The sequence below is a fragment of the Mus musculus genome, chromosome X (genome assembly GCF_000001635.26).
Source record: "Mus musculus strain C57BL/6J chromosome X, GRCm38.p6 C57BL/6J".
Taxonomy (NCBI): domain Eukaryota; kingdom Metazoa; phylum Chordata; class Mammalia; order Rodentia; family Muridae; genus Mus; species Mus musculus.
Window position 1 is genome coordinate 84,845,720 of NC_000086.7, and position 26,290 is coordinate 84,872,009.

The 26,290-nt window shown below is 38.5% G+C and overlaps 1 protein-coding gene across 10 annotated transcripts in view; it reads left to right on the top strand.

Moving 5' to 3' along the window:
- Positions 1-26,290, top strand: part of Dmd (dystrophin, muscular dystrophy) — a 2,390,387-nt gene that overhangs the window by 2,031,056 nt on the left and 333,041 nt on the right. For all 10 annotated transcript variants that reach the window (XM_006527768.3, XM_017318377.1, XM_017318376.1 and 7 more), the window contains one exon: positions 2,929-3,075. In XM_006527768.3, coding sequence (XP_006527831.1) covers positions 2,929-3,075 — 147 coding nt within the window. The remainder of the gene's footprint in view (positions 1-2,928; positions 3,076-26,290) is intronic.

A 26,290-nucleotide genomic window follows, 5' to 3' on the forward strand; every position in this document is an offset into this window, starting at 1 on the left:
AAACAAAAACAAACAAAAAATTACTCTTTTAACATATGTAGTTTAGAAGTATCTATCCTGTTTTTGAGGTGGTAAATTCCTCACTATTATCTCATACATCACAACCACAGCCTCCCCTCCCTCTTATTCTAATCCTTCCCACATCCCCTCTCCTCCAGATCCACTGCTCCTCTGCTTTTCTTTTCTTTTCCTTCCTTTCTTTCTTTCTTTCTTTCTTTCTTTCTTTCTTTCTTTCTTTCTTTATTTCTTTGGGGACAGGGTTTCTCTGTATAGTCCTGGCTGTCCTGGAACTCAGTTTGTAGACCAGGCTGGCCTCGAACTCAGAAATCTGCCTGCCTCTGCCTCCCCAGTGCTGGGATTAAAGCCGTGTCCCACCACGCCCGGCTCCTCTGCTTTTCTTAATGACCACTTCCAGGAACTAAACCACCAACCAAAGAGTACAGATGGTGGAACTCATGGCTCCAGCTGCATATGTAGCAGAGGATGGCCTAGTCAGTCATCAATGGGAGGAGTGGCCCTTGGTCCTGTGAAGGTTCTTTGCCCCAGTATAAGGGAATGCCAGGACCAGGAAGCAGGAGTGGGTGGGTTGGGGAGCAGAAGGAGGGGGATGGGATAGGGGGTTTTAGGAGGGGAAACTAGGAAAGGGGATAACATTTGAAATGTAAATAAAGGAAATATCTAATAAAGAAAAAAAAGCTGAAGGTGCTGGGCATGGTGGCATGCACCTTTGATCTTAGTACTTGGGAGACAGAAGCAGGTAGATCTCTGTGAGCTAAAAATCAGACCAGTCTTGCATATTGAGTTCTAGGCTATCCAGGCCTATATAGTAAGAATCTGTCTCAACAAATTAAAACTTTAAGTTTGCTTTGTAGGAAAAAGTAGTACTGCTGTGAATCTGAGGCCAGCTTGAACTATAGAGTAAGACCCTATCTTAAAACCAAACCTTTATGTTTAAATTATTCCTCTGTCGATGGCCTCACTTGGGAATTCGTTTTCATTTTTCCTGAATAAATCTACATTTTCTCTGCTAAAAATTCAACGGAGTGACTGTCCTTCTGTATTTCATCTGAGGACTATTTAAGTGTCTTATAATCTCCGTAATGTCACGTGGTGTTTTGTTCAGGTATTCAGGTTGATTTAAGAGGATATCGCCATCCTTCTCTTGATTGTACAAACCATCTTTCATTTAGAATCAGAAGAAATGCAAGGGATATAGATGAGGCTTTTATAAACATTTTTATCAAAACAGTGAACACCAGACAGGGAAATAATACCTCCCAGATCAAGCAAGTCAGAGAGAATCAAGTCAGTGATGCTGTCCTTGTGCACAGACATTACATTTCATTTCATAAACTGTTCTCCTAAGTGAGGGAGTTTGTCCCTTAGATGCCACTCATTGGAACATTTGGTTACCATGCATCATGTTAAAGATCCATAAATGCCAACTCGATAGGGTAGCTATGATGCATGATAATATCCTCTGCATATCTGCATAGAGTGCTGTTCAACAGTTCCTTATGATACATCACATCAGAAACTCCTGCTTTCCAGCTTCAGAGACAGCCAAGAATCCCCACGGGAGCCTTCAGAAGTCTCTACAACAAGGACTAAAATACCATGAGAGCAGAAAGTCATCCTAGGCTGACAAAATGCCCTCCTTACTAAGAGAAATTATTTATTATGTAGTGGCTACACAACATGAATGCACTCTTATGAGTCAGTGTATCTTTTCATTTAAAAATCATAATCCATTTCTGCTTTATATATAGAATTTAAAATCTAGCAGCATTGTATTTGTCCTGTACCTTCTTTTTCATGCAGAATTATTTTGGCCAAGTTATGTAATGTGATAATTAAAAATATGCACTCTGAAGTAGACAAATCCAAATATGTATCCCAGGTTACAACCATTTTTACCCATAGGACTTTAGCACTTAATATTTAACATCTTCAAGTTTACTTTCTCAAATATAAAATGAAAATGCTTCAAGTAACAGTTTCATGGGGTGAGGCATGTAACAACATGCTATACCAAGGGAGTGATCAATATAATTATTTATCCCTTACTAAACATGCACTGCTGAAATACAAATACACCATAGCATATTAGTCTAGTCAGGCATCCATTAAAAAAGAAAATACCATAAACCGAGCGACATAGATACAACAGAAATTTAGTTCTGTCAGCTTTGGAGATGATGAAGTTCAAGTTTAAGTGACTACTAACTATGATGTCTGGTAAATGTCTATTCATTCTTCATAGACACTGCCTCTTGCTACTTCCTCACATAATCAAAGGGGCTACCTAGATCTCTAAGGTCTCTTTTACAAAGGCACTCTCTTGGCTACTTTTCTATTGCTATATCAAGACACCATGACTAAGGTAACTTATAGAAGAAACTGTTTGGAGATTTGTTTCTGAGGGTGAGTGTATGACCATTATAGCATGCCAGCAAGAGAGCGTGATGATGGAGAAAAATCGCTGATATCTTACATCTTATGCACAAAAAAGAGGAGGAGAGAGTCAGATAGAGTGAACTGGGAATGACAGCTTTGAAAACCTCATAATCCATCCCCAGTGACACACCTTCTCCAAAAGACCACACCTTCTAAACTTTCCCAAACAATTCCACCAACTTAGGGCTAAACATTTAAATACATAAGCCTATAGTTGCCATTCTCATCCAAACTGCTCCAGACACTAAGTTCAAAATGTGCTTATCAAACAGGAGTACCTTCTAATGTCCTTGCCAGAGTGCTTACAGTTTATGCATTAATAGTATTGTTTTTACCTTTTAAACATGTGAACATGTTCAAATCAAAGAGTGAACATCGCTAAAATTACACCTCAAACAGCATATGATGTCTTACAGTTCCAACATATCTATATTCTCTGCTTTAATTTTTTATCTTCTAATTCACTCATAGGCACTTCGGGGAGAAATTGCACCTCTTAAAGAGAATGTCAATCGTGTCAATGACCTTGCACATCAGCTGACCACACTGGGCATTCAGCTCTCACCTTATAACCTCAGCACTTTGGAAGATCTGAATACCAGATGGAGGCTTCTACAGGTAGGCATGCTATGAGCAATGCCACTCCTTGTTAGAGTAAAATGGCATGTACATAAAGCTTATTTGTAAGAAACAATAAAAGCTACTCATTTTTTCAAGAATGATGATAACTACTTTTAAATTCAGCTCTTGGAAGTCAGATGTTCAGGTGGATCTCTGTGGATTTCTGGCCAGCTTGGGTTTACAAGTGAGTTCCAGGGGAGTCAGAGCTTTATACTGAGACCCTGTTTCAAACGAGTGTTCATTTGATGTTCATAATAACAAGATGCTTGGTATTTCTTGATAAGTTTTTATGTGACTACACTCAATTTCAGAAATGTCCGAAAGCAAGAGAGTGGTAAACCTCAGTGGAGGAAGTAAATTACTAGCAGACAATTCATTTGTGCTGTTGCTTGGATTCTGACAACATTCTTTCCTTTACAATTCTAATTGAGACAAGAGTCAATAGTATGGTATAAAATTGCCTTAAAAGAACAAGTATTGCATTATAAATCCACACTCAGAAGTTTTTTCATAGGTTTGTAGAGTAAAAATCAGCACTAGGTATGTGCCCCAGGTATCATTCACTTGCTGTGTTACCTTGAGTAATTTACTGAGCCATTCTGTACTTTAGTCATTCTTCTTTTTTTTTTTTTCTTTTTTTTTTTTCCATTTTTTATTAGGTATTTAACTCATTTACATTTCCAATGCTATACCAAAAGTCCCCCATATCCACCCACCCCCACTCCCCTGCCCACCCACTCCCCCTTTTTGGCCCTGGTATTCCCCTGTACTGGGGCATATAAAGTTTGCAAGTCCAATGGGCCTCTCTTTCCAGTGATGGCCGACTAGGCCATCTTTTGATATATATGCAGCTAGACTCAAGAGCTCCGGGGTACTGGTTAGCTCATAATGTTGTTCCACCTATAGGGTTGCAGATCCCTTTAGCTCCTTGGCTACTTTCTCTAGCTCCTCCATTGGGAGCCCTATGATCCATCCATTAGCTGACTGTGAGCATCCACTTCTGTGTTTGCTGGGCCCCGGCATAGTCTCACAAGAGACAGCTACATCTGCGTCCTTTCAATAAAATCTTGCTAGTGTATGCAATGGTGTCTAAAAGATAATAGAATTCTCTGCAATGTTTTTTGTTAGAATGAATGAGTCCCAATAATAAATGTAATAAGTCATTGAAACAGAATTTGCTCTACAGTACCATATACATCCTAGCTCTTGGTGTTATTACAATTATTATTTGGTGATAATGGATGGGCTTGGGAATCTGACTAATTAGCTGTGTGACCACGATGCCATTTCACATCAATAGATGCCAGTACCTTCTTCTCCAACATAGTTACTATAGTGTTGAATGAGCTGATTCACATGGGTTTTTTTAATGGTTATTTTATTTATTTACATTTCAAATGTTATCCCCCTTTCCAGTTTCCCCCTCCACAAGCCCCCTATCCCCTCCTCCCTCCCCCTGGCTCTATGAGGGTGCTCCCCCACCTGCCCACCCACTCCTGCCTCAGTGCACTAGCATTCCTCTAGAATAGCATTTGGCTTACAATAAGAACATAAAAATGGCTGTTGTGATAGTGTATGTTCCCTCTGCAGATGAACTTTATATCTATAAACTACAAAACTGGTTTAGCCTTAAAATTAGAGACTCTTTTTCCCCCTTTCCAATTTCATAGGATATAGATTACAAACTCCTGAGACTAGGAAGAAAACTAGGTTTGAAAGCATTTGTTCTCAAAGTTTTAATAATGAAAAAATGATAAACCAGATTACTCTGCCACCAGAAGTCCATTTAAGAGTGTGATTGAAAGTCCAGTTAAAGAATTGCTTGATCTTTAATAAAAAACAAGTTTCAAATTCTAGACCTCTTGAGATCTCATATAATTTAATTCTTCCATGATGGATAATCCTGAAATATTCCTATGGCAGATTGTTATCTGTAGCGTTGACTAAAGGAAGACAATACAGTTAAGTGATTCTATGCCTCTATATGTCTGTTGGCCCCATGATAGTTCAGTACTGTTAAAAATCTTATCCGTTTCATCCTTAAAATATTTCTTCACTTAAAGCACAAATAAATAAAGTAATGAGTATCCAAAGGCAACCAACGTTCACATTTGTTCCATATACATACTCTTGGAATACATTTTTAATTTTCTTGTAAGAGGTTGAGTGCTATATTTGTTTTTAAGGATGTAGTACAAGATTTGTAACAGCTGCATGTAAATTTATGACAGAGGTCAAAAGACTATGAATGATAGGAACAACTCTTTTTTTTTTTTTCTTTTTTTTTTTTTTTTTTTTCATTTTTTTTTAATTAGGTATTTAGCTCATTTACATTTCCAATGCTATACCAAAAGTCCCCCTTACCCACCCACCCCCACTCCCCTACCCACCCACTCCCCCCCTTTGGCCCTGGCGTTCCCCTGTACCGGGGCACACAAAGTCTGCATGTCCAATGGGCCTCTCTTTCCAGTGATGGCCGACTAGGCCATCTTTTGATACATATGCAGCTAGAGTCAAGAGCTCAGGGGTACTGGTTAGTTCATAATGTTGTTCCACCTATAGGGTTGAAGATCCCTTTAGCTCCTTGGGTACTTTCTCTAGCTCCTCCATTGGGAGCCCTGTGATCCATCCATTAGCTGACTGTGAGCATCCACTTCTGTGTTTGCTAGGCCCCAGCATAGTCTCACAAGAGACAGCTACATCTGGGTCCTTTCAGTAAAATCTTGCTAGTGTATGCAATGGTGTCAGCATTTGGAAGCTGATTATGGGGTGGATCCCTGGATATGGCAGTCTCTACATGGTCCATCCTTTCATCTCAGCTCCATACTTTGTTTCTGTAACTCCTTCCATGGGTGTTTTGTTCCCACTTCTAAGGAGGGGCATAGTGTCCACACTTCAGTCTTCATTTTTCTTGAGTTTCATGTGTTTAGGAAATTGTATCTTATATCGTGGAGCCAAAACCATCCAGTGGAAGAAAGACAGCATTTTCAACAATTGGTGCTGGCACAACTGGTTGTTATCATGTAGAAGAATGCGAATCGATCCATACTTATCTCCTTGTACTAAGGTCAAATCTAAGTGGATCAAGGAACTTCACATAAAACCAGAGACACTGAAACTTATAGAGGAGAAAGTGGGGAAAAGCCTTGAAGATATGGGCACAGGGGAAAAATTCCTGAACAGAACAGCAATGGCTTGTGCTGTAAGATCGAGAATTGACAAATGGGACCTAATGAAACTCCAAAGTTTCTGCAAGGCAAAAGACACTGTCTATAAGACAAAAAGACCACCAACAGACTGGGAAAGGATCTTTACCTATCCTAAATCAGATAGGGGACTAATATCCAACATATATAAAGAACTCAAGAAGGTGGACCTCAGAAAATCAAATAACCCCCTTAAAAAATGGGGCTCAGAACTGAACAAAGAATTCTCACCTGAGGAATACCGAATGGCAGAGAAGCACCTGAAAAAATGTTCAACATCCTTAATCATCAGGGAAATGCAAATCAAAACAACCCTGAGATTCCACCTCACACCAGTGAGAATGGCTAAGATCAAAAATTCAGGTGACAGCAGATGCTGGCGAGGATGTGGAGAAAGAGGAACACTCCTCCATTGTTGGTGGGATTGCAGGCTTGTACAACCACTCTGGAAATCAGTCTGGCGGTTCCTCAGAAAATTGGACATAGTACTACCGGAGGATCCAGCAATACCTCTCCTGGGCATATATCCAGAAGAAGCCCCAACTGGTAAGAAGGACACATGCTCCACTATGTTCATAGCAGCCTTATTTATAATAGCCAGAAACTGGAAAGAACCCAGATGCCCCTCAACAGAGGAATGGATACAGAAAATGTGGTACATCTACACAATGGAGTACTACTCAGCTATTAAAAAGAATGAATTTATGAAATTCCTAGCCAAATGGATGGACCTGGAGAGCATCATCCTGAGTGAGGTAACACAATCACAAAGGAACTCACACAATATGTACTCACTGATAAGTGGATACTAGCCCAAAACCTAGGATACCCACGATATAAGAATGACTCATTTGTAATATGAATTTTCTGCACTTAGAAGAATGTAGGAAGACATAAGACGCTTGTGCTCACGAACATGGTGGCAGTAGAGGTAGACAAAAGAAATAATTTGCTCACTTATAGGGCTATATCTGTTGACAAATAGCACATTAAAAACTAGGTTCAAATTCACATTTCTTTTCCTCTGATACAGAAAAATTGAAAACATAGTTGAAGTAGTAGAAAATGTGAGAAAATAAAATAGTTCTAAACTTGGGTAAAATATTCCAAGAGAAGGAAGAGATCCCCATACTGTCACCTTCTTGGATATCAGACTATACTGGGTTTAGTTACATGACAAATTCACTTTGTCTCAAAAAGGAAGCTAGACTGACATTTTAGCTGTACATAAGATCAGTGAAAATGCTTGAAGCATGTAAGTAAAATAGATGTGACCATCAATACCAGAGAATAAATGTGTAGTACATAAATAGAAGTATGTTTGTAGAAGTACACAAATGGAAAAATAGAAGTACATGATATCATCGGTTTGCTTGTTTGGATTATCTGTTGGAACAAAATCCTATTTCTTTTTGTTATTTTTTTATTTTTATTAGATTTTCTTTATTTACATTTCAAATGTTATTCCCTTTCCTAGTTTCCCCTCTGAAAATCCCCTATCCCCCTCAGACCTCCCCCTGCTCCCCAACCCACCCACTCCTGCTTCTTGGCCCTGGCATTCCCCTGTACTGGGGCATATAAAGTTTGCAATACCAAGGGGCCTCTCTTCCCAATGATGGCTGAACAGGCCATCTTCTGCTACATATGCAGCTAGAGACACGGGTTCTGGGGGTACTGGTTAGTACATATTGTTGTTCCACCTATAGGGTTGCAGACCCCTTCAGTTCCCTGGGTACTTTCTCTGGCTCCTTCATTGGGGGCCCTGTTCTCTGTCCAATGGATGGCTGTGAGCATCCACCTCTGTATTTGTCAGTCACCGTGTGCATTGGTATGGATGTTACTACTTGGAGCTTTCACAGGTGCTGAAAGTGCTACTTTGTTATGTGTTTTCAGACACGTTCCCACAATCCTTGCAACATTCAGATTATGTTTTATAAGCATGTATTATGATTATTCACTTTCACAAGTAAGGAAATTGAGACCCAGAATCATAGCACAGACACAATCTCCTCGAGTGTAAACTGCTATGAGGCATAATCAGGTCTTCAGATTTGTTCAGTCATATTTCCTCTCATTACATGCCCATTAAACTTGGGACTAACCAAGCCATACTTTACATCTATTTTGGAGAAGGCAACTGTAGAGTGCTTGAAAATTTCTGAATGTGCCCTCTTTTTAAATAATTCATGGGTCCATTAACTTTGAAATCTTTCTTTAACAAACCAATGAATTAATAAGTCCAGATCAGTGTACCTTTAAAAATGACACTTTTCATGTGTTTAGGAAATTGTATCTTATATCGTGGGTATCCTAGGTTTTTCCTAAACACATGAAACTCAAGAAAAATGAAGACTGAAGTGTGGACACTATGCCCCTCCTTAGAAGTGGGAACAAAACACCCATGGAAGGAGTTACAGAAACAAAGTTTGGAGCTGAGATGAAAGGATGGACCATGTAGAGACTGCCATATCCAGGGATCCACCCCATAATCAGCATCCAAACGCTGACACCATTGCATATACTAGCAAGATTTTATCGAAAGGACCCAGATGTAGCTGTCTCTTGTGAGACTATGCCGGGGCCTAGCAAACACAGAAGTGGATGCTCACAGTCAGCTAATGGATGGATCACAGGGCTCCCAATGGAGGAGCTAGAGAAAGTACCCAAGGAGCTAAAGGGATCTTCAACCCTATAGGTGGAACAACATTATGAACTAACCAGTACCCCTGAGCTCTTGACTCTAGCTGCATATGTATCAAAAGATGGCCTAGTCGGCCATCACTGGAAAGAGAGGCCCATTGGACATGCAGACTTTGTGTGCCCCGGTACAGGGGAACGCCAGGGCCAAAGGGGGGGAGTGGGTGGGTAGGGGAGTGGGGGTGGGTGGGTAAGGGGGACTTTTGGTATAGCATTGGAAATGTAAATGAGCTAAATACCTAATAAAAAATGGAAAAAAAAATGACACTTTTTTCAAATATAAAATTTTAAAATAATCTATTCTTATTGCCTTTACAACTTAGCAACTACATTAAAATCCACTGAAAATTATTTTAATAAATCAACTCTTAAACTATAACCAGTCCTAATATTTAGTCAAGTACAAATGAATATCAAACCAAAAGGGCAAGAAAGTTCAAAAGAGAATCCTTCTCCATTTTGAAGTAGTGCACATACAGTGAGAAGAATGGCCATTTTCTTTATTCATCATGAAAAGGAATGGTCTACCATTTCTCTGAACTCATGAATAAACCCATATATGACAACAGAAAGATAAGAACATACTCTAGTATAAATAATATGTGCTTTATTAACCATAAGGCATGATAGAATGTGGAAACATTTTAAATTAAATATTATAAAGACGTTTCCAGGTACAGAATTATTTTAATATGTTAAAGAACCATGCTACTATTGATGCACATTTTCAAGGGTTTGCACACATTCTGCTAATATCATGTACACATGGTTATTCTCTGCCTGCACATGACTATAGTCACTTTCTGTCCCAAAATTCTAAGCACTTACATCCTGCATACCCATGCCTGCTTTCATTCTGTCTGTTCCCTACACTGAATTATCTCTGAATATGCTTTTACTATGCACTTTGAAATAATTGTAATAGTCGTATTTGGTCCATGGACAACTGACCAACAAGCCTATGTATATATGTGTGTGTGTGTGTGTGTGTGTGTGTGTGTGTATATATATATATATATATATACATATATATATACATGTATATATGTATATATATATAAAGATTTTCATATAGATATGCGTTTTTAATTACTCACAGAATAGTCCATTTACTCTTAATTTCTCCATGCCATAAGTATGCATAATTACTTGCATGGCTTTATTTTTAAAATAAAACTAAACAAACCACTTAAATTTCAAAAATGAAAAGCAGGATGGGGAAATAGTTCAATGGATGTTTGCTTGCTATTTGGATGTGATGACCTGGGTTCAGATACCTAGATCATATATAAAACTCAGGCCAGATAACAATTACATGAAATCCTATTACTCTGAAGACAAGGTGGGAAGTGTAAACAAAAACATTCCAAGATGCTTGCCAGCCAGCTAGCCTGGCATACCTAGTCGGGGGGGGGGGGGGCAAGAAGAGAAGAAAGAGAGAGAGAGAGAAAGAGAGAGAGAGAGAGAGAGAGAGAGAGAGAGAGAGAGAACCTTGTCTAAAACAAGGTTAATGTCTGACACCCAAGATTGTCTTCTGAACTCTATATGTGTGTCATGTCACTCATGCACCCACATGAGCAACAAACATATATGTATTTACACATGTTATACATGTACACAAACAATTTTAAAAGAATAAAACCAAAGAAATATATGGTTGATTTTGGTGAAACAGAATTTCTAAGCAGGTCGTTTATCTGTGTTCTTCATTATCATTGAATATAGTATTTAATCCTACAAACACATTAGCAGATTCTTAAGTTTTTTTCTCATAACTTTATTTTCTATGATGATTCTATAGTAATTCCTTTGCATTGTGAAGTCGCTTCTAAAGCAGGAAGCCTAGGTGAGCTGCATCTTCTGTTCTTGCTAATAACACAGGCCCTATTGCTTGGAAATGAGCAGAGGACATTCTGCCACCCTCCCTTTAGAATTACTAAGGGACGATTGTCCTGGAATCTACCTAGCATATCCTCCTTTGATTTATTTCTTCAGCAACATCTAAATTTTTTTTGAGATTAGAACATTGAACTCAATCTGAGGACATTCTCTATAAAAATATATTTTTCTGTATCCGTGGTTCTCAAAATTTAATGAGCATCATAATCACTGGGGAGACTGATTAAAACAGTTTTCTCGGTTCCCTCATTCAAAGTTTAAGATTGACTAGGACTTTAGTGGAATTTGAGATTCTGTATTTCTATCAAATTCACAAGGGACGTTGTTGTTGTTGTTGTTGTTGTTGTTGTGTTGTTGCTGTTGTTGTTGTTCCATGGACCATACTTTGGAAACCATTGTCTTACATTTAGCACATTCATGTATTCAATTTTAAGGTGAGAAAAAAATGCATGCCTTTAAAATATTAGACCCCTTGAGTATTGAAACTCTAACTGGAGAAAATGAAGCATAACAGCGTGCAGAAACTTCAGTTCTATAGATGTTTCAGTGCCACAGAACCATGAAGACCAAGCACTTGACTTCCCTGTGTGCTGGAGGTTGAGGGTAAAGAGAAACTTGAAGAAGGCAGGGAAGCTTTTGACAAATTGCAAGCAATATGCTTAGATGCTGTATATATTTACTTTATTTCAAATTCCCTTGTTTAAAATATGTTTCTAATGTGATACATATGAAGTTGTTGGGACCGTGACTTTATCAAGTCTATAATAGAGATATGTTACAATGTACCATATATTATTTTCAAGGACTTAGAAACAATATAAAATTACTAAATTGTGTTTTTACTGATTACATGTTGAATTGAGAATATTTTACATGTTTAGTTAATTAAATTGTGTCATTGTGAATTATTTCCCTCATTTATTCTTTGTTATTATTATTCAAAGTTGAGTATTTTTCTTGGAGATGAATGGAGTCTGACTGTAAGTTCAAATGGTACAACAGAGAGTGTTGTTACACTTGACTTTTTAAATGTGACTATCAGAACACTTAATATTACATATGTGGCATTCACTCTCTTTGCATTGGACAGCACTGGTCTATAAACTATTTTTCACAACTTTGTGTAAATGGATATTTTAAAGCAAAAGTTTGCACTCTAGCATTCTCAGTAAGCCAGGCTCAATCACCAGTCCCATAACAAAGACACAAGAAATGGTGAAAGACAGAAGATATTTTTCGTTGTGACTATATTGTGAAAAGGAACAAATATAAGGAAAATGGTGGCCCCAGGCCACTTTCTGGGTTCTATAAGGAGTTTTAAGTTTAAATAGAGAACCAAAAACTATGCACACTTAAGTTAGTCTATTTAAGGTATGGTCCCATCCATCATTACCTCTTCTCTGGTCCTAGAATATGATCAGATAAGTCCTTATTGCAAAGTTATTTGAAAAAGTTCTTGAGGGAATGGGTTGCTTGTAAGAGATAATTACATCTGCTTCCGAATGCAGCCTCAAATTCATAAGGAAGAGGGATCTGACTTGTGAGGTTCTTTTGTCCGGGAAGCCAAGGTGACTCAATTGGAACACTTAATCATAATCACCTATGTGGTCGTTTAAATGAGAAATGCCCCCCATAGGCTCAGGCATTTCAACACTTGGTTTCCAGTTGGTTGTGCTGTTCAGAGAGGTTACTGAGATGTTCGCCCTTGCCAGAGGAACTACGCCACTGGCTTTGAGAATTTATAGCCTTGCCCCACTTCCAGTTCACTGACTCTGTCTTGTGTTAGCTTTTAAAGATATGAATCTTCTTGTTCCAGACACCAGCTGCCATGACCTTATCCCCCATTATGGACTCTCCCCTTGGTATCATAAACACAAACTCCTCTATAAGTTGCCTGGCCCATGGTGTTTTCTCACAACAGAAAAGTAAATAATAAAACCTTTCTTTCCTGGTTTGAACCAACAGAAACAAAAAGACACAAAATGAAAGCCCTTCATCCCTGGTTTGTGTCCTAAGGGAGGAGTCAAGGCTTCCCTGCAAAAACATCCTCTAATTGTGTGCTTCTGTATCAGAGCTCAAAATTACCTGTACAAATGATAGGCACATCGCCCCTTCCCACAAAGATTCAGGTGGCCTTCCAAGATCCCTATGATCCTGCATGACTCTCTGAGTCTTTGAGGAGATACTGTTATTCTGTAACCACAAATAGAAAAACACCTCTTATACTATGGATCATAGGATTTTACAGAAAAGCACAAAAATGTATGGCACCAGTGTACGACACATTGAGCGCTGCCTGTATCTGGAGTATAAAATTATCTTCCTCATACAACACTGTTTTTATAAAGAAAGCAATTGTATTAATAAGATGAATTTCAACCAGTTGGCCACTTTTTTCTCAATTTAAAGATGCTTGATAATAATTCTGTCGCGAGATAGTCCTACTGTCTTTGAGAATGTGAGTGAAATATATACATGGTTAAAAGAAATTGGAAGCGATGCTTCCACCCCAACTATCGCAACAATCTGTAAGAAAAATAACTCTAATACATTCTAAATGATGGTTTCCTCCTCCACAAAGATGCCAATTGCAGGGGCAAGCCTGGTGCTCCTCCTGACAGTTTTCAAAACATTGAAAGTAAAGAAAATGAAAAGAACAATGAAGAAGGAAGGAGCTGTTTGGTTTTGAAAAGGTTAGGTCAGGAAGGATTTGTTGATATTAGGAGTAGAATGACCCATGAAAAAAGGACAATTAAGTTCTAGGGAAACATCCTTTCAGTAAGGAGAGAACAATCCTTTATGCTTGACCTCAACTCTGTTAAAGAAGAAAAGAAAAAAAAAAAAAAAACAGGAGGACCTGAATAGAATGAGGCCCTTTAAAGAGCTAAAGAAGGGTATAAATCTGAATGTTCCGCAAAGTGGCACGCTGAGGTCAAGGTGCATAGGGAAGCTTCAGAACGTTTGTTTTCTAAGGCTTTTACAAGTACTATACTTTAGTCAAGAGGAATGCTGTTGAAATTGCCCAGATAACCTTGAAAGTAGCACGGCACATATGTTCCCAAATCTGCCCTACATGTGGCAAAAGAAGACCCAATTTTTAATATCATTTTCTGTATTTTTTAAAAGGCCATGGGGACAAAACTGAGTGATGTCGTAGGAAGTGTGATTAAAATATATGAAGTACAAAATGGGCAGGAGAAAAAGGACATCAGCAATCATAGAAATCTTCATGGAGCTGAAGAGAATTACAGACATATTTTTTTCTGGAATTTTATAATGTGAACCAGAATTATTATGAAGTGTTAGGATACTTAATGACTGAGATCTTTATGCATACACTTTAATGCCTAATCTATTTTAATCAAGAATTAATTTTGCTAATTCTGAAACTAGTGATTACAGTAATAAGGGTTCTGCCATTACTTCAGGTAAAATATGTCCCTATTAAATATGTTTACACTGGAAATTTATTTCCTTATGCATTCATGGTTTAGTTTCCTGATATCTTAAATTCCTTCTTAAAAGTTGTGTATGTGTGTGTGTGTACTTCTGAGTATATGGACTTTTCATAGTGTTATCTATCCTTTGTTCCATAGCTGGTGTTTGCTCTTTCCATAGTGTTATCTGTCCCTTGTTCCAAAGCTGGTGTTTGCCCTTGATTGAAATTTCTCAGTGCTTTATTCTTTGTGTCCTTCTCTCTGCAGTCTGACCTTTTGTGCCCTGGAGTTTGACCCCCCACTGCCCTTTCTTCTCTATTTGTTTGCCCTGCTTGTTTTCCTCATTGCTTTTCCCATTCCCACTGCCCTGCTGTGTGTGAAACACTCCACCAGCAGCTGCTCCCAGTTCCCATGCTACGTCATGCCCAACATTCAAAGAGCTGCTGTTCTCACATTTCCACCAGCAAGACTCCCCCGCCTCTGCCTCCACTGCACATTCCTGGCGAAAGGAAAAAGGGGCCTTTTTCAGGCCAGATGAATAGCTTCATGTTAAAGGCAACTCTGTTGGGAGGATAGAGAGAAGCTTACAAAACTCAGAAATGCTATTTTAGAAGATAAATGCCACAAAAGTGGATTGCGAAATTACTCTAGTTTATACTACTGCTTCTCTATTTTTATAAATTCTACAATTCTCTTAAAATAATGATTTTTATGGCATAAATCACCCAGTTGCTTAATGTATCAGCTTAATAAGGTACTAATAACACACTAGAGAATAGTAATAAAATGAATTAGAAAGTAGTTATGATTATATTAAAAGTAGAGCTTTTACAAGTAGTCATGCTTATTTGACCAATGAATTTTCACATTATAAATTAGGGAAGAGCTACTGCTAATATTGTGCATTATTGAGATTAGTAGTGTGCACGTATCAAGCACTCCTTGCATGCCACTTCCCATTCTGAGCACTTTTCCTTGACTAGTTTCTCTACGTCTCATGAGAAGTCTACAGCGTGGATAAATATCAGTTCCCCAATTTTACAAATGAGGAAAATGAGATAACTTGGAAGGAGAAGAGCCAGGATTTGAGCCTGTCGACACTAGTAACAATACCACCTGGATGGCATGTTTATGGCTTGACAGAACAACACTTCCCCTGAATTTATGATGTAAGCTTGAGTTTGTTTCCTTGTGAAGAATCGTCTGTATCACAAGCAGAAGAGCGGCTGGAGGGGTGGATTAGTGCCAGAGTGTTTGTCTAGCACACACAATCTTCTGGGTTCAAGCTAGGAACTAGAGCGGAAGGAGAGAACGTTAAAGCAATAGGACTATCATCTAAATCTCAGTCCACAATCTTGGAAATAGTCTGCTTAACTCCAATCCTGAATCAGTCACAAATTTAAAAGCATAGGCACTGGAGGCTCAGCTGAGTTTAATGATCCTGCTCTTCCTTAAATGAGTCACCCTTCATTCAGTGATCCAATCAATACGTTTTATCTTCTATTTACTCTTTGCAAAAGTTTAATAGGGATAATGATTTTAAAAACAAACTCATAGAGGTTAAATTTTGGTGTAAAAGCAAACGTCAATTTTTTTAATCCTTTCTATAATCTTTACAAATTTTAATGAGTTTACTGAAAGGAAATGAAGGACAATACCACAACATACAGTAAGGATGAGAGGCAAAAGCTAGGAGTGTAGGGACTGGGAGGGAGGGAGATTGCTGGGTGAGAGTAGAAGGTAGGAACAGGTAATAATAATGTCTTTCCTGTAAGCAGTCCCCAAACCAGAACCTAAAGGATGAAGACAGGATAATAGTTTATCTTATCTATTCATTTGCAACTTCTATTTTCTATGGCCAGGAACATGGGGCTAACAGACTAAATAGAGTAGTATAATTCCTCTAAATAAATTTAATAACTAGAGATCATTTGAAGTAATGAACTGTCAGGCTAATGTATAATTAAGTCACATCAAAGGGGGACTTTCTTTCATTACCATAGCATTCTGCTTGCTTTCTTTACAGCTTTTATGAAAGCCTTTATCTATGCATTTATTTTCTTATTCAATGAATGACTACATCCCCAATTTGAATGTAAGCCCCACGAAGACTGAAGCCCACATGGTTAGGTATATTAATACTAAACATTTTTAATATAATAGGATCCAAAATATTTTATACAGGCCAAGTGCTTAAAGCTAAATAAAAATTCTGTGTTCAACAGGTTAAGATATCTCCTCCCAGCCACGACATCCTTAGTTCAAAGCCCGGGAGTCACATGGTTGTGACACAACTTGTGCTATGACCTCCCTCCCCACCCAAGCTTGTACACACATGCACACATACACAAATAAATATAACAAAAAATGCTATTTAACACTGTAAAAATAAATAGAAAGTTAGATTATAGTGAAATATTGGAAATAAAAATATGTTTGAAAACTTCAGGCTCATGTTTACATCTATGGATTAATTTTCTCACCAGCACTAAAGTAAGTGTAAAAACTTCTTAAAAACCATACAACTATTTAACAATGGCACATTTATCCTTTGCTTTCTTGTAAACACCATCCACTGATGTCCTAGACCTTTATTCACAATAATGTGTGTGCTATTATTACATACACACACATGCACACTCAGAAGATATTTTATTAACATCTGAGGAAAATTAAACTTCTGGAAGTATAGTTCATATATTGCCATTGAGGGTCTGCAATTTGGTAGTCTGATATGTGTATGGATCCAAACAAAACATCACAATTACCATGTTCAAGTTATGGGATATATAGACCCTTTACTCTGAGTTTCCTTGTGCCTATAGCAATAGTTCCTTCTTTATTCTCCTTCCCTGACTGCCAGGCAACTCCTAATAAACTTTCTAGGATTCCAAATTAACTCACACGTCCAAGTTTTGTGTGAGTGAGATATCACCATACACTTTGGATTTTCCTATCAGCAAGCATAATGAATCATTCATTTCCTGCTGCATGATCCGTATATCATCAGTTAAGTGCTGTGTAATGCTGTGTAATGCTGTGTAGTAGTCCCTGGTATGCTTCTCACACCTGTTTCTGGGTTGTTTTGTTTTGTTTTTGTTTTTGTTTTGTATCTCTCTGGTACTGTTTAGTAGATTTTGGAGTTGTTCCAAGATTATGTCTGGAGGATAAATACCTTGGAGAAGAACTGTAACAAAATAATACAGCAGATATATACATTAACTTAGGAAACCAGAAAACTAAAAATAACCCCACCTTATATGAAGGTTCACTACAATTCCTATTCCTCTGCATCATACCTCCAATTGTAACATGGTTGGTGTTTTGAATTATAGCCATTGTTGTGCCACAGACTTTTTCTGGGGAGATGCAATACACACATGTACCCCCCCAAACACACACACCACACACACACACACACACACACACATACTGAGAGGGGGGGAGGGAGGGAGGGAGAGAGAGAGAGAGAGAGAGAGAGAGAGAGAGAGAGAGAGAGAGAGAGAGAGAGAGAAAGAGAGAGAGAAGCATGAACCTACTCATCCCAGAGAGGGAGTCCACAACAGACAAAAACAGTGATTGCCAATGTGAAATTACTGAACACTTGAGTTTTTTTATTGGGGTTATTAAGAGGACTGTGGGTGAGTTACTTATAAGAAACAGGGATAATATAATAGCAACTGCTTCACCGGAAAGCCCATATGAGCATGGTTATTAATGATTCCAGGAAACTGCAACCCCCAACCTCTCTACACATCTTTTATGAAGCTCCACAGCCTCAACATCTCTGCATCCAGCAAGTGTTTATTCCTAGTTTTATACCATAGGTAGAAGCCCTCAACCATCTTTCAGCTTCAATTCTTCCCAAACAGGAGGACTTTCTAAGGAACTTCCTCTTTGTCACCTGAATCTGCTGAGTTTCCTCTATCTTCCTGGAGCAAATGTTACAATTCAAAGGAACATGCCCTAGAATATTTTACTGAATTTCTAGTGGTATCTCACTGTGGTTTGAACAGGCACTTCTTTGGTGACTGATTAGATATAGCCACTCCAACTTTCTTAAGATTGGTTTGCTATAATTTTTCCACCTTTCTATTTCTAACATTTTTTGTGTCTTTATAATTAATGTTCATATATTACAGGCTACAAATAATTAAAGATTGTTGTTTTAAAATCTCATCTGACAATATTTTAATTGGATATATATACACCGTTTATATTTTCATTTTTATTGATATTGTTAGATGTAAATCTCTCTTCCATCAAGCTGTACGTTTTCCCTTTCTCCCATCTGTTCTTTGTTTACTCACACATCCTTTCCTGCCTTTTAAAAAATGAAGTACTGTCTGTGAATGCACTTTACACCTACTGAAGTAATAGTGCTAGCTATTTGTTCTGCTGGTTTAATTCTTGCTTTAAGGTTTATAGTAGGCATCTTTAGCTTGTCATCATGCATCCCTGAGTAATGCTGGACCTCTGTTTTAGTGAAAGATGGCTGTTTTGTCATTTGTTTGGTTGCTTTAAACCTTATACTCTACATCTTTAGTGTATCACCGTGTGTCTTCAAGTAATATTAGACCTCTTTATATATAATATAAGAATCTTATACTACATTTCCATTTCACTCTTGCCAAAGTGTGTACTATTGTTTAATTCCTAGATTTTAAGATTCAGCAGAATTAGATTAGCTCTCATTCTATATATAATTACTTCTGGTGGCTGAGGAAGATCTGTTTGTCTACCCAATGCATGTGAATCATGACATTTTCAAACTAGCTGATGGGAAGTAGTTATTCCTTCCTGCTTCTTATGGGTGCTAGATAATTTTAACCCTGATCTTTTCTACTGATTTCTACAAGATGAAGCTACTAAAAACTTCTATTCCTCCTCCTCCTCTTCCTCCTCTCTCTCCCTCCCTTCTTCTCTCTCTCTCTCTCTCCCTTTTCTCTCTCATTACCTTAGTTTTTCTAAAACACCATTTTTCATTTATTTATTCACTTTACACCATGATCACAGCACCCCTCCCTCCTCTCCTTGCAGTCCTAACCTTTACAAATCCCTCCCCTCATTACTCCTTCCCTTTCTTTTCAGAGAAAGGGAAGCAATCCCCTTGGGTACCACCCTGCCCTGGGACATCCAGTCCCAGCAGAACTAAGCACATCCTCTCCCACTAAGGCTCAACCAGGCAGTTCATGTTGGGGAAAGGAGATCCAAGGTCATGCAACAGAGTCAGAAACAGGCCCTGCTCCAATTGTTAATGGAACCTACATGAAGACCAAGATGTACATCTGCTCCAAATGTGTAGGGCCCTAGGTCCAGCCCCTGCGTGCTCTTTGGTTCAGTCTCTTTGAGGCCCCACGGGCCTAGGTTACTTGACTCTGTAGGTCTTCTTGTGGTGTCCTTGACACAGCTGTACATCAGGTTGAACATGAAAAATCTTGTGGAAGAATTCAGGACAAAATTGAGCTGTGAGTCTCTGCATCTGCTAAAACATCATTTTTGTATCCTTTGCACATGTAGTCTTCCAGAATCCTGATAAGTGTTTCTTCTTGTACTCTGGCCTAGAGACTATCTTTATTTTTACTATTTTATATAGAATTTACCTTGTGACTTGCCTTTCATGGATCTTACTCATTGTCCTACAATCTATAATTATACGTATTTCATCTATCCTTTGACTATTTTAGGATACAGGGTAAGTTGGTCCTTATTTGCTACATCTTGTTGGTAACAGAAGTCCTAAATTGGTTTTTGAAGTGTTTGTGTTTCTTTTTCTTGATCTAGATATGGCATGTGAAGAATGTTCCATGAAAACAGATAATTTGGCTAAATACACAGTCTTCCAGACACAGAGTACATGTAACTCACTTGACAGCATCCACACAGTTTTTCTTTGATAGTAATTGTGGGTGATTGCCTTCTGTTGATTCTATCATATATTTTGCCAAGGAATATTTAGAACCTTGCCTTTGCAGTCAAGCTGGATAAGTTTTAGGCCATAATGTGTATGGAAAAACATCTGGTTACCTACAGCCAAATTTCCGGAGCAAGTCACTCCAATTGTAAGTTAGCCAACAGTTCAGCTGCTGAGGCTGTTTTTAAAAGAACCATGTGGATCAATGTATTTCACTACTTAATCCATTTGGATATAATAATTCAAAATCTAATCAATGTAGTATTCTTGCATTTGTACATCAATATTAAGTCACTTAAAAATTCTATTCAGGTGTCTAGGGATAGTTCAGTGTTTAAGAATACTTGTTAAAACAAGAAGACCTGAGTTTGAATCTACCACACCCACATAAAAAGCCAGAAATGACTGTGCATGCATTATAATCCCAGCAGTAGGGGACAGAGACATGTGCATCCTGAGATATCATTAGCTAGCTAGCCTAGCAAAAGTGGGAAGCTTCAAGTTCAGTAAGAGACTCTATATCAAAGAAATGAGGTGGACAGTGATAGAGGGAGGTCTCAAACATCTTCATCTGGCCTCTGCAGGAATAACACTGGTACACATATCCACACATTCACAAGCAAGCCCCGCACACAAACACGCACATGGATCCATGCTCACACTCACAATTCTGTTTAATTAAATATCAAAAGACATCTATTAATGGCCAATAATTCATGTTAGGAAAGACTGGCTATTGCCACAAATCCATTCAGAAATTTTTAATTCTGAGTTTACAAATCCAACTCTCGGCTTTCTGAAGATACCACCTGATAAGTTCTAGTTTATGTAGCTAATAAATAACATAACCAGGAATAAAAAAAAACACTCTCTTTCTTCTTACATGCCTCTTAGTTTTATTCTAAAAGGGCATTCATCTTTCTAAGCGTTCCATAGTCTTAAGACATTTTAAAAATTGAATTACTTATCCACATCCTACCTGTCTTGCAAGGTCTATGGGAAACAATGCGAAAAGGTCAGTGAAAGAATGCCAGAAACTATTAAAGGCTATTAAAATGTTAAGTTTTATTATTAGAACTGCAGTTCATCCCAGTAAAATCTTTCTAAACTTTCCCACATTTCTGAACTAGGATATGCAACATCTTTTCTTACATGTTTGTTCTTTCATTTTAAGAAGTTAATCCTTTTGGTCCTGGTAGGTTATAAAAAGAATTCTCCTTTTTTCTCTCTCTATTCAATGGATATTTTATAGTGTTATCTATTTAGTGAGGCCCTACTATATGCTGAATAAAATTGCATCAAATTCCATTCTAGGCATATGGGCTAAAAAAAAATTCTGATCTTTAAACTACAGAGGTAATTTTAAAGGTTATCTGTGATGTGTCTGGTATTTTATATTGACAATGAATGTGTTTTAATCAGTCTTATGTTCCATTGATAATGTCTCCTTTGTTAGAATTGAACAGGCTTTCAGGTTGATATAATTTCTTTCAACGGGTGTCTGTGGTAACAGAATAAAGGAAATTCCAGAGCAGAGGCATGAAGTTCAAATTCCCTAATAAAATACAATACAAACAGGCATGCGCATGCATGCACTTGCACATGAGAGAGAAGCAGAGGTGGAAAGAGAGACAGAAACATACACGCATATACATATACACAGACAACTACATTTAGCATTCCTATTCTCTGAATTGTGAGTTATATTTGTTTACTATCTGCATGCCTTAAAGTTGCTAAATATAAAATTCTGTTTTCATTAGTCAATATTAACTTAACAACCTTTTGTTCTTTCTTTCACAACTCATAAAACTGAAGTATGGTTAAGTTGCAATATGTGTCACTTAGGAAATACCAAAAAAAATTTAATTGCTTCAGGTAAGTCAGAGTTTCCAATTCAAAAGTTTAGTTTTCTCACCATACATTTAAATGTCAAGAGCAATAGGTTACCCATTGTGGTATCAGGATGGATACTCCCTCAGTGGGAGGTATAGACACATCCTCTCCCACTGAGGCCAGACAAAACAGTCCATTTAGGGGCATGGGATCTACAGGCAGGCAGGCAGCAGGCTCAGGGACAGGCCCTGCTCCAGTTGTTGGGGAATCTACATGAAGACCAACCTGCTCATCTGCTATATATGCACAGTGGCCCGAGGTCCAGCCTGTGCTCCTTTTTTGGTTAGTGATTCAGTCTCTGGGAGTGCCCAGGGGTCCAGATTAGTTAACTCTGCTGGTCTTCCCATGGAGTCCCTGTCCTCTTTGGGTCCCTCAGTCCTTCTCCCAATTCTTCCGTAAGACTCCCCAAAGCTTCATCTAATTTTGGATGGGATTCTCTGCGTCTCTTTCCAGTGGTTGCTGGGTGGAGCTTCTCAGAAGAGAGTTATGCTAGGTTCCTGTCTGCAAGCATAGCAGAGTGTCATTAATAGTGTCAGGGGTTGATTCTTGCCCATGGAATGGAACTCAATTTGGGGCAGTCATTTCTTGGCCATTCCCTCGGTTTCTGCTCTATCTTTGTCCTTTCACATCTTGTAGGCAGGAAATATTTTGAGTCAAAAGTTTTGTAAGTGGGTTGTTGTCCTTATCCTCCACTGGGAATCCTGCCTGGCTACAGGAGGTGGCCACTTCAGAATTCATATCCCCCACTGCTAGGAGTCTCAGCTAGAGTCTCCCATAGACCCTCGGGGGCCTCTCCCCATCCCAGGTCTCTGGCATTCCCACCCCCTGCCTGCTGCTGATCTCCCTTCTCTCTCCCCTGTTCTCCTTACATATGATTCCCCCTACCCAGCTCCCCTTCTCATCTCCTCTTTCATGGCTGTTCTGGTACATGCCTATAGGATTTTCTGAGGGAGACTGAGGCAAGAGGGTCATGAGTTTGAGGCTAGCCTGTGACAAACACCGTAAAAAGAGAAATAGTTTGGACTCAAGATTTCAGTTGTTTCAATCCCTGGGACTTGACTCTGTTTGGGGGCCTGTGGTAAGGCTGAACACTGTGTTGGAGGAAGATGTCTATTGATTTAAGGCAGAGAGAAATCATAAAGGAGAAGTCCTATATGATTCAGAATAATGTCCAACCCCTAAAGTCACATCTTCAGTGACCTGTTCACTGCAGGTAAGCCACACTTTGCACCTTTCACCAATTCCCAATAATGTTTTCATATTATGAATCCATCAATGAATTAATCTATCCATCAAGGTAGACCCCACATTCATCTCTGGAAATGTTTCAAGACCACACACAGAGTTATGCTTTACTAATCTCCTAAGTATTTCTCAGTCTAGTCAAACTGACAAGATTTAGCATCCACAGCAGATGAGAAAAAATGTCTAGGATATCCACTCCAATGCAAACATCAGACCACTCCAGCTTCAGCTATCATCTAACCTCAAAACCAAGCAAGGACCATACCTGAGCAAATTTAACTCACAGAGTACTAGCTATAGTGATAAACTTTCACTTGAATGAATACATTTTAGCAGCACAAGGAGATTATACACTTTTTATTTTCTGCTATTTCTATTTTATTTTTATCTTAGATAATTAGCCTTTGATGTGCTCTTTTTATTGTGTGTTTCTCATTACTGAAAAACAAACTCGTGGGGGTGGGTGGATATGGGGGACTTTTGGTATAGCATTGGAAATGTAAATGAGTTAAATACCTAATAAAAAATGGAAAAAAAAAAGAAAAAAAAAAGAAAAAAGAAAAACAAACTCTATAAGATTAAAGAAGTTTGTCTTATCACAATATAGCTAAGGACAGATCTTTAGCTTAAAAAATATTTTTGTGAATGTATGAGTGATTGAACCAGCACTTTCAGTGGCCACTCTGTGCTTGTTTGGTGAAATCATATGAGGATGGAAAAATCTAAAGATGGCAAGAAACTCAGTCTTAGTAATAGTATCGTGTTTCTGGATTTCCTGGACCTGAAGCAGCCTTGCCTCTGCAGTATTTGACCATTTAAACCATTTTATACTGGGATTGTATTACCACCTGCCAAGGAGAAATCACTGTGACTATATGGCACATAACCCTTTAGATCAGAGTTTCTGTTTTATATCCCATTTGTAGGGGGTCAAAGACCCATTCATAAGGGTCATCTAGGACCATCAGAAAATGGATATATTTACATTATAATTTCTTTTTTGTTCCATTTTTGTTTTGTTTTGTGTTTCTTTTTTTATTAGATATTTTCTTTACTTACATTTCAAATGCTATCCCGAAAATTCCCTATACCCTCCCCCAGCCCTGCTCCCTTACCCAGCCACTACCATTTCTTGGCCCTGACATTCCACTGTACTGGGGCATATAAAGTTTGCAAGACCAAGGGGCCTCTCTTCCCAATGATGGCCGACTAGGCCATCTTCTGCTACATATGCAGCTAGAGACATGAACTCTGGGGATATTGGTTAGTTCATATTGTTGTTCCACCTATAGGGTTGCAGACCTTGTCAGCTCCTTGGGTACTTTATCTAGCTCCTCCATTGGGGGCCCTGTGTTCGATTCTATAGATGACTGTGAGCATCCACTTCTGTGTTTGCCAAGCACTGGCATAGCCTCACATGAGACAGCTGTATCAGGGTCCTATCAACCAAATTTTGCTGGCATATGCAATAGTGTCGGGGATTGATGGCTGATTATGGGATGTGTTCCCAGGTGGGGTAGTCTCTGGATGGTCCATACTTCTGTCTTAGCTCCAAACTTTGTCTCTGTAACTCCTTCCATGGGTATTTTGTTCCGTATTCTAAGGAGGAATGAAGTATCCACACTTTGGTCTCCCTTCTTCTTGATTTTCTTGTGTTTTGCAAATTGTATCTTGGGTATTATAAGTTTTTGGGCTAATAGCCATTTATCAGAGAGTGCATATCAAGTAACTTCTTTTGTGATTGGGTTACCTCACTAAGGATGATATCCTCCAGATACATCCATTTGCCCAAGAATTTCATAAATTTGTTGTTTTTAATAGCTGAGTAGCACTCCATTGTATAAATTTACCACATTTTCTGTATCCATTCCTCTGTTGAGGGACATCTGGGTTCTTTCCAGCTTCGGGCTATTATAAATAAGGCTGCTATGAACATAGTGGAGCATGTGTCCTTATTACCAGTTGGAACATCTTCTGGGTATATGCCCAGGAGGGGTATTGCTGGATCTTCCAGTAGTACTATGTCCAGTTTTCTGAGGAACCACCAGACTGATTTCCAGAGTGGTTGTACAAGCTTGCAATCCCACCAACAATGGAGGATTGTTCCTTTTTCTCCACATCCTCACCAGCATCTGCTGTCACCTGAGACATTCTGACTGGAATGAAGTAGAATCTCAAAGTATTTACATTATAATTTCTAACAGTAGCAAAATTGTGGTTATGAAGTAGCAACAAAATTAATTTTATGGTTAGAGGTCACCACAACAGGAGAAACTACATAAACTATATAGGAAGGTTGAGAATCACTGCTTTAGATCATTTTTTACTTAAACCAATAAGAATCAGGCTTGATGGCATCAGCGACTAAAACAAAGTTTTAGACAATGAAACTTCTTCAAAAACAGCCTTTCCTTTGTTCACTAAGGCTTGGTCTCCCTGTAGTAAGGTTGTAGAGAGTCAATCAATTTCTTAAAAGATTACTTGACTTATAATACAGATGTGATTTTGCCTTGAGATTTTTTTCTGAGTACTCATTAAAAATGCTGCCCAACTGTCTTAGTTACTTTTCCCCCAGTGCAACCAAAATACTATGAAAAGGAGAGGATTTGTTTTGGGTTATGGCTTTAGAGATGTCAGTTCATCAGTTCATCGAGGCAGGGAAAGCATGGGAAACAGCTTAGTCCATGCCATTGCGGACCAAGAGACAGGAAATGAGGCAAGATGTAGATATTGATAATATGCTTCTAAGAACCCACATGCATATCAACCCCTGCGTGTATACTCCCATATCCACCTCAGCTCCTAATGACCCAGAAAGTAAATCCAGATCCTATATTTTACCACCTTCCTCCAGCTAGAAAACAAACACCAATAGCAAGACACTATGGAAAATACTCCAGATTCAAAGTATAATGTCA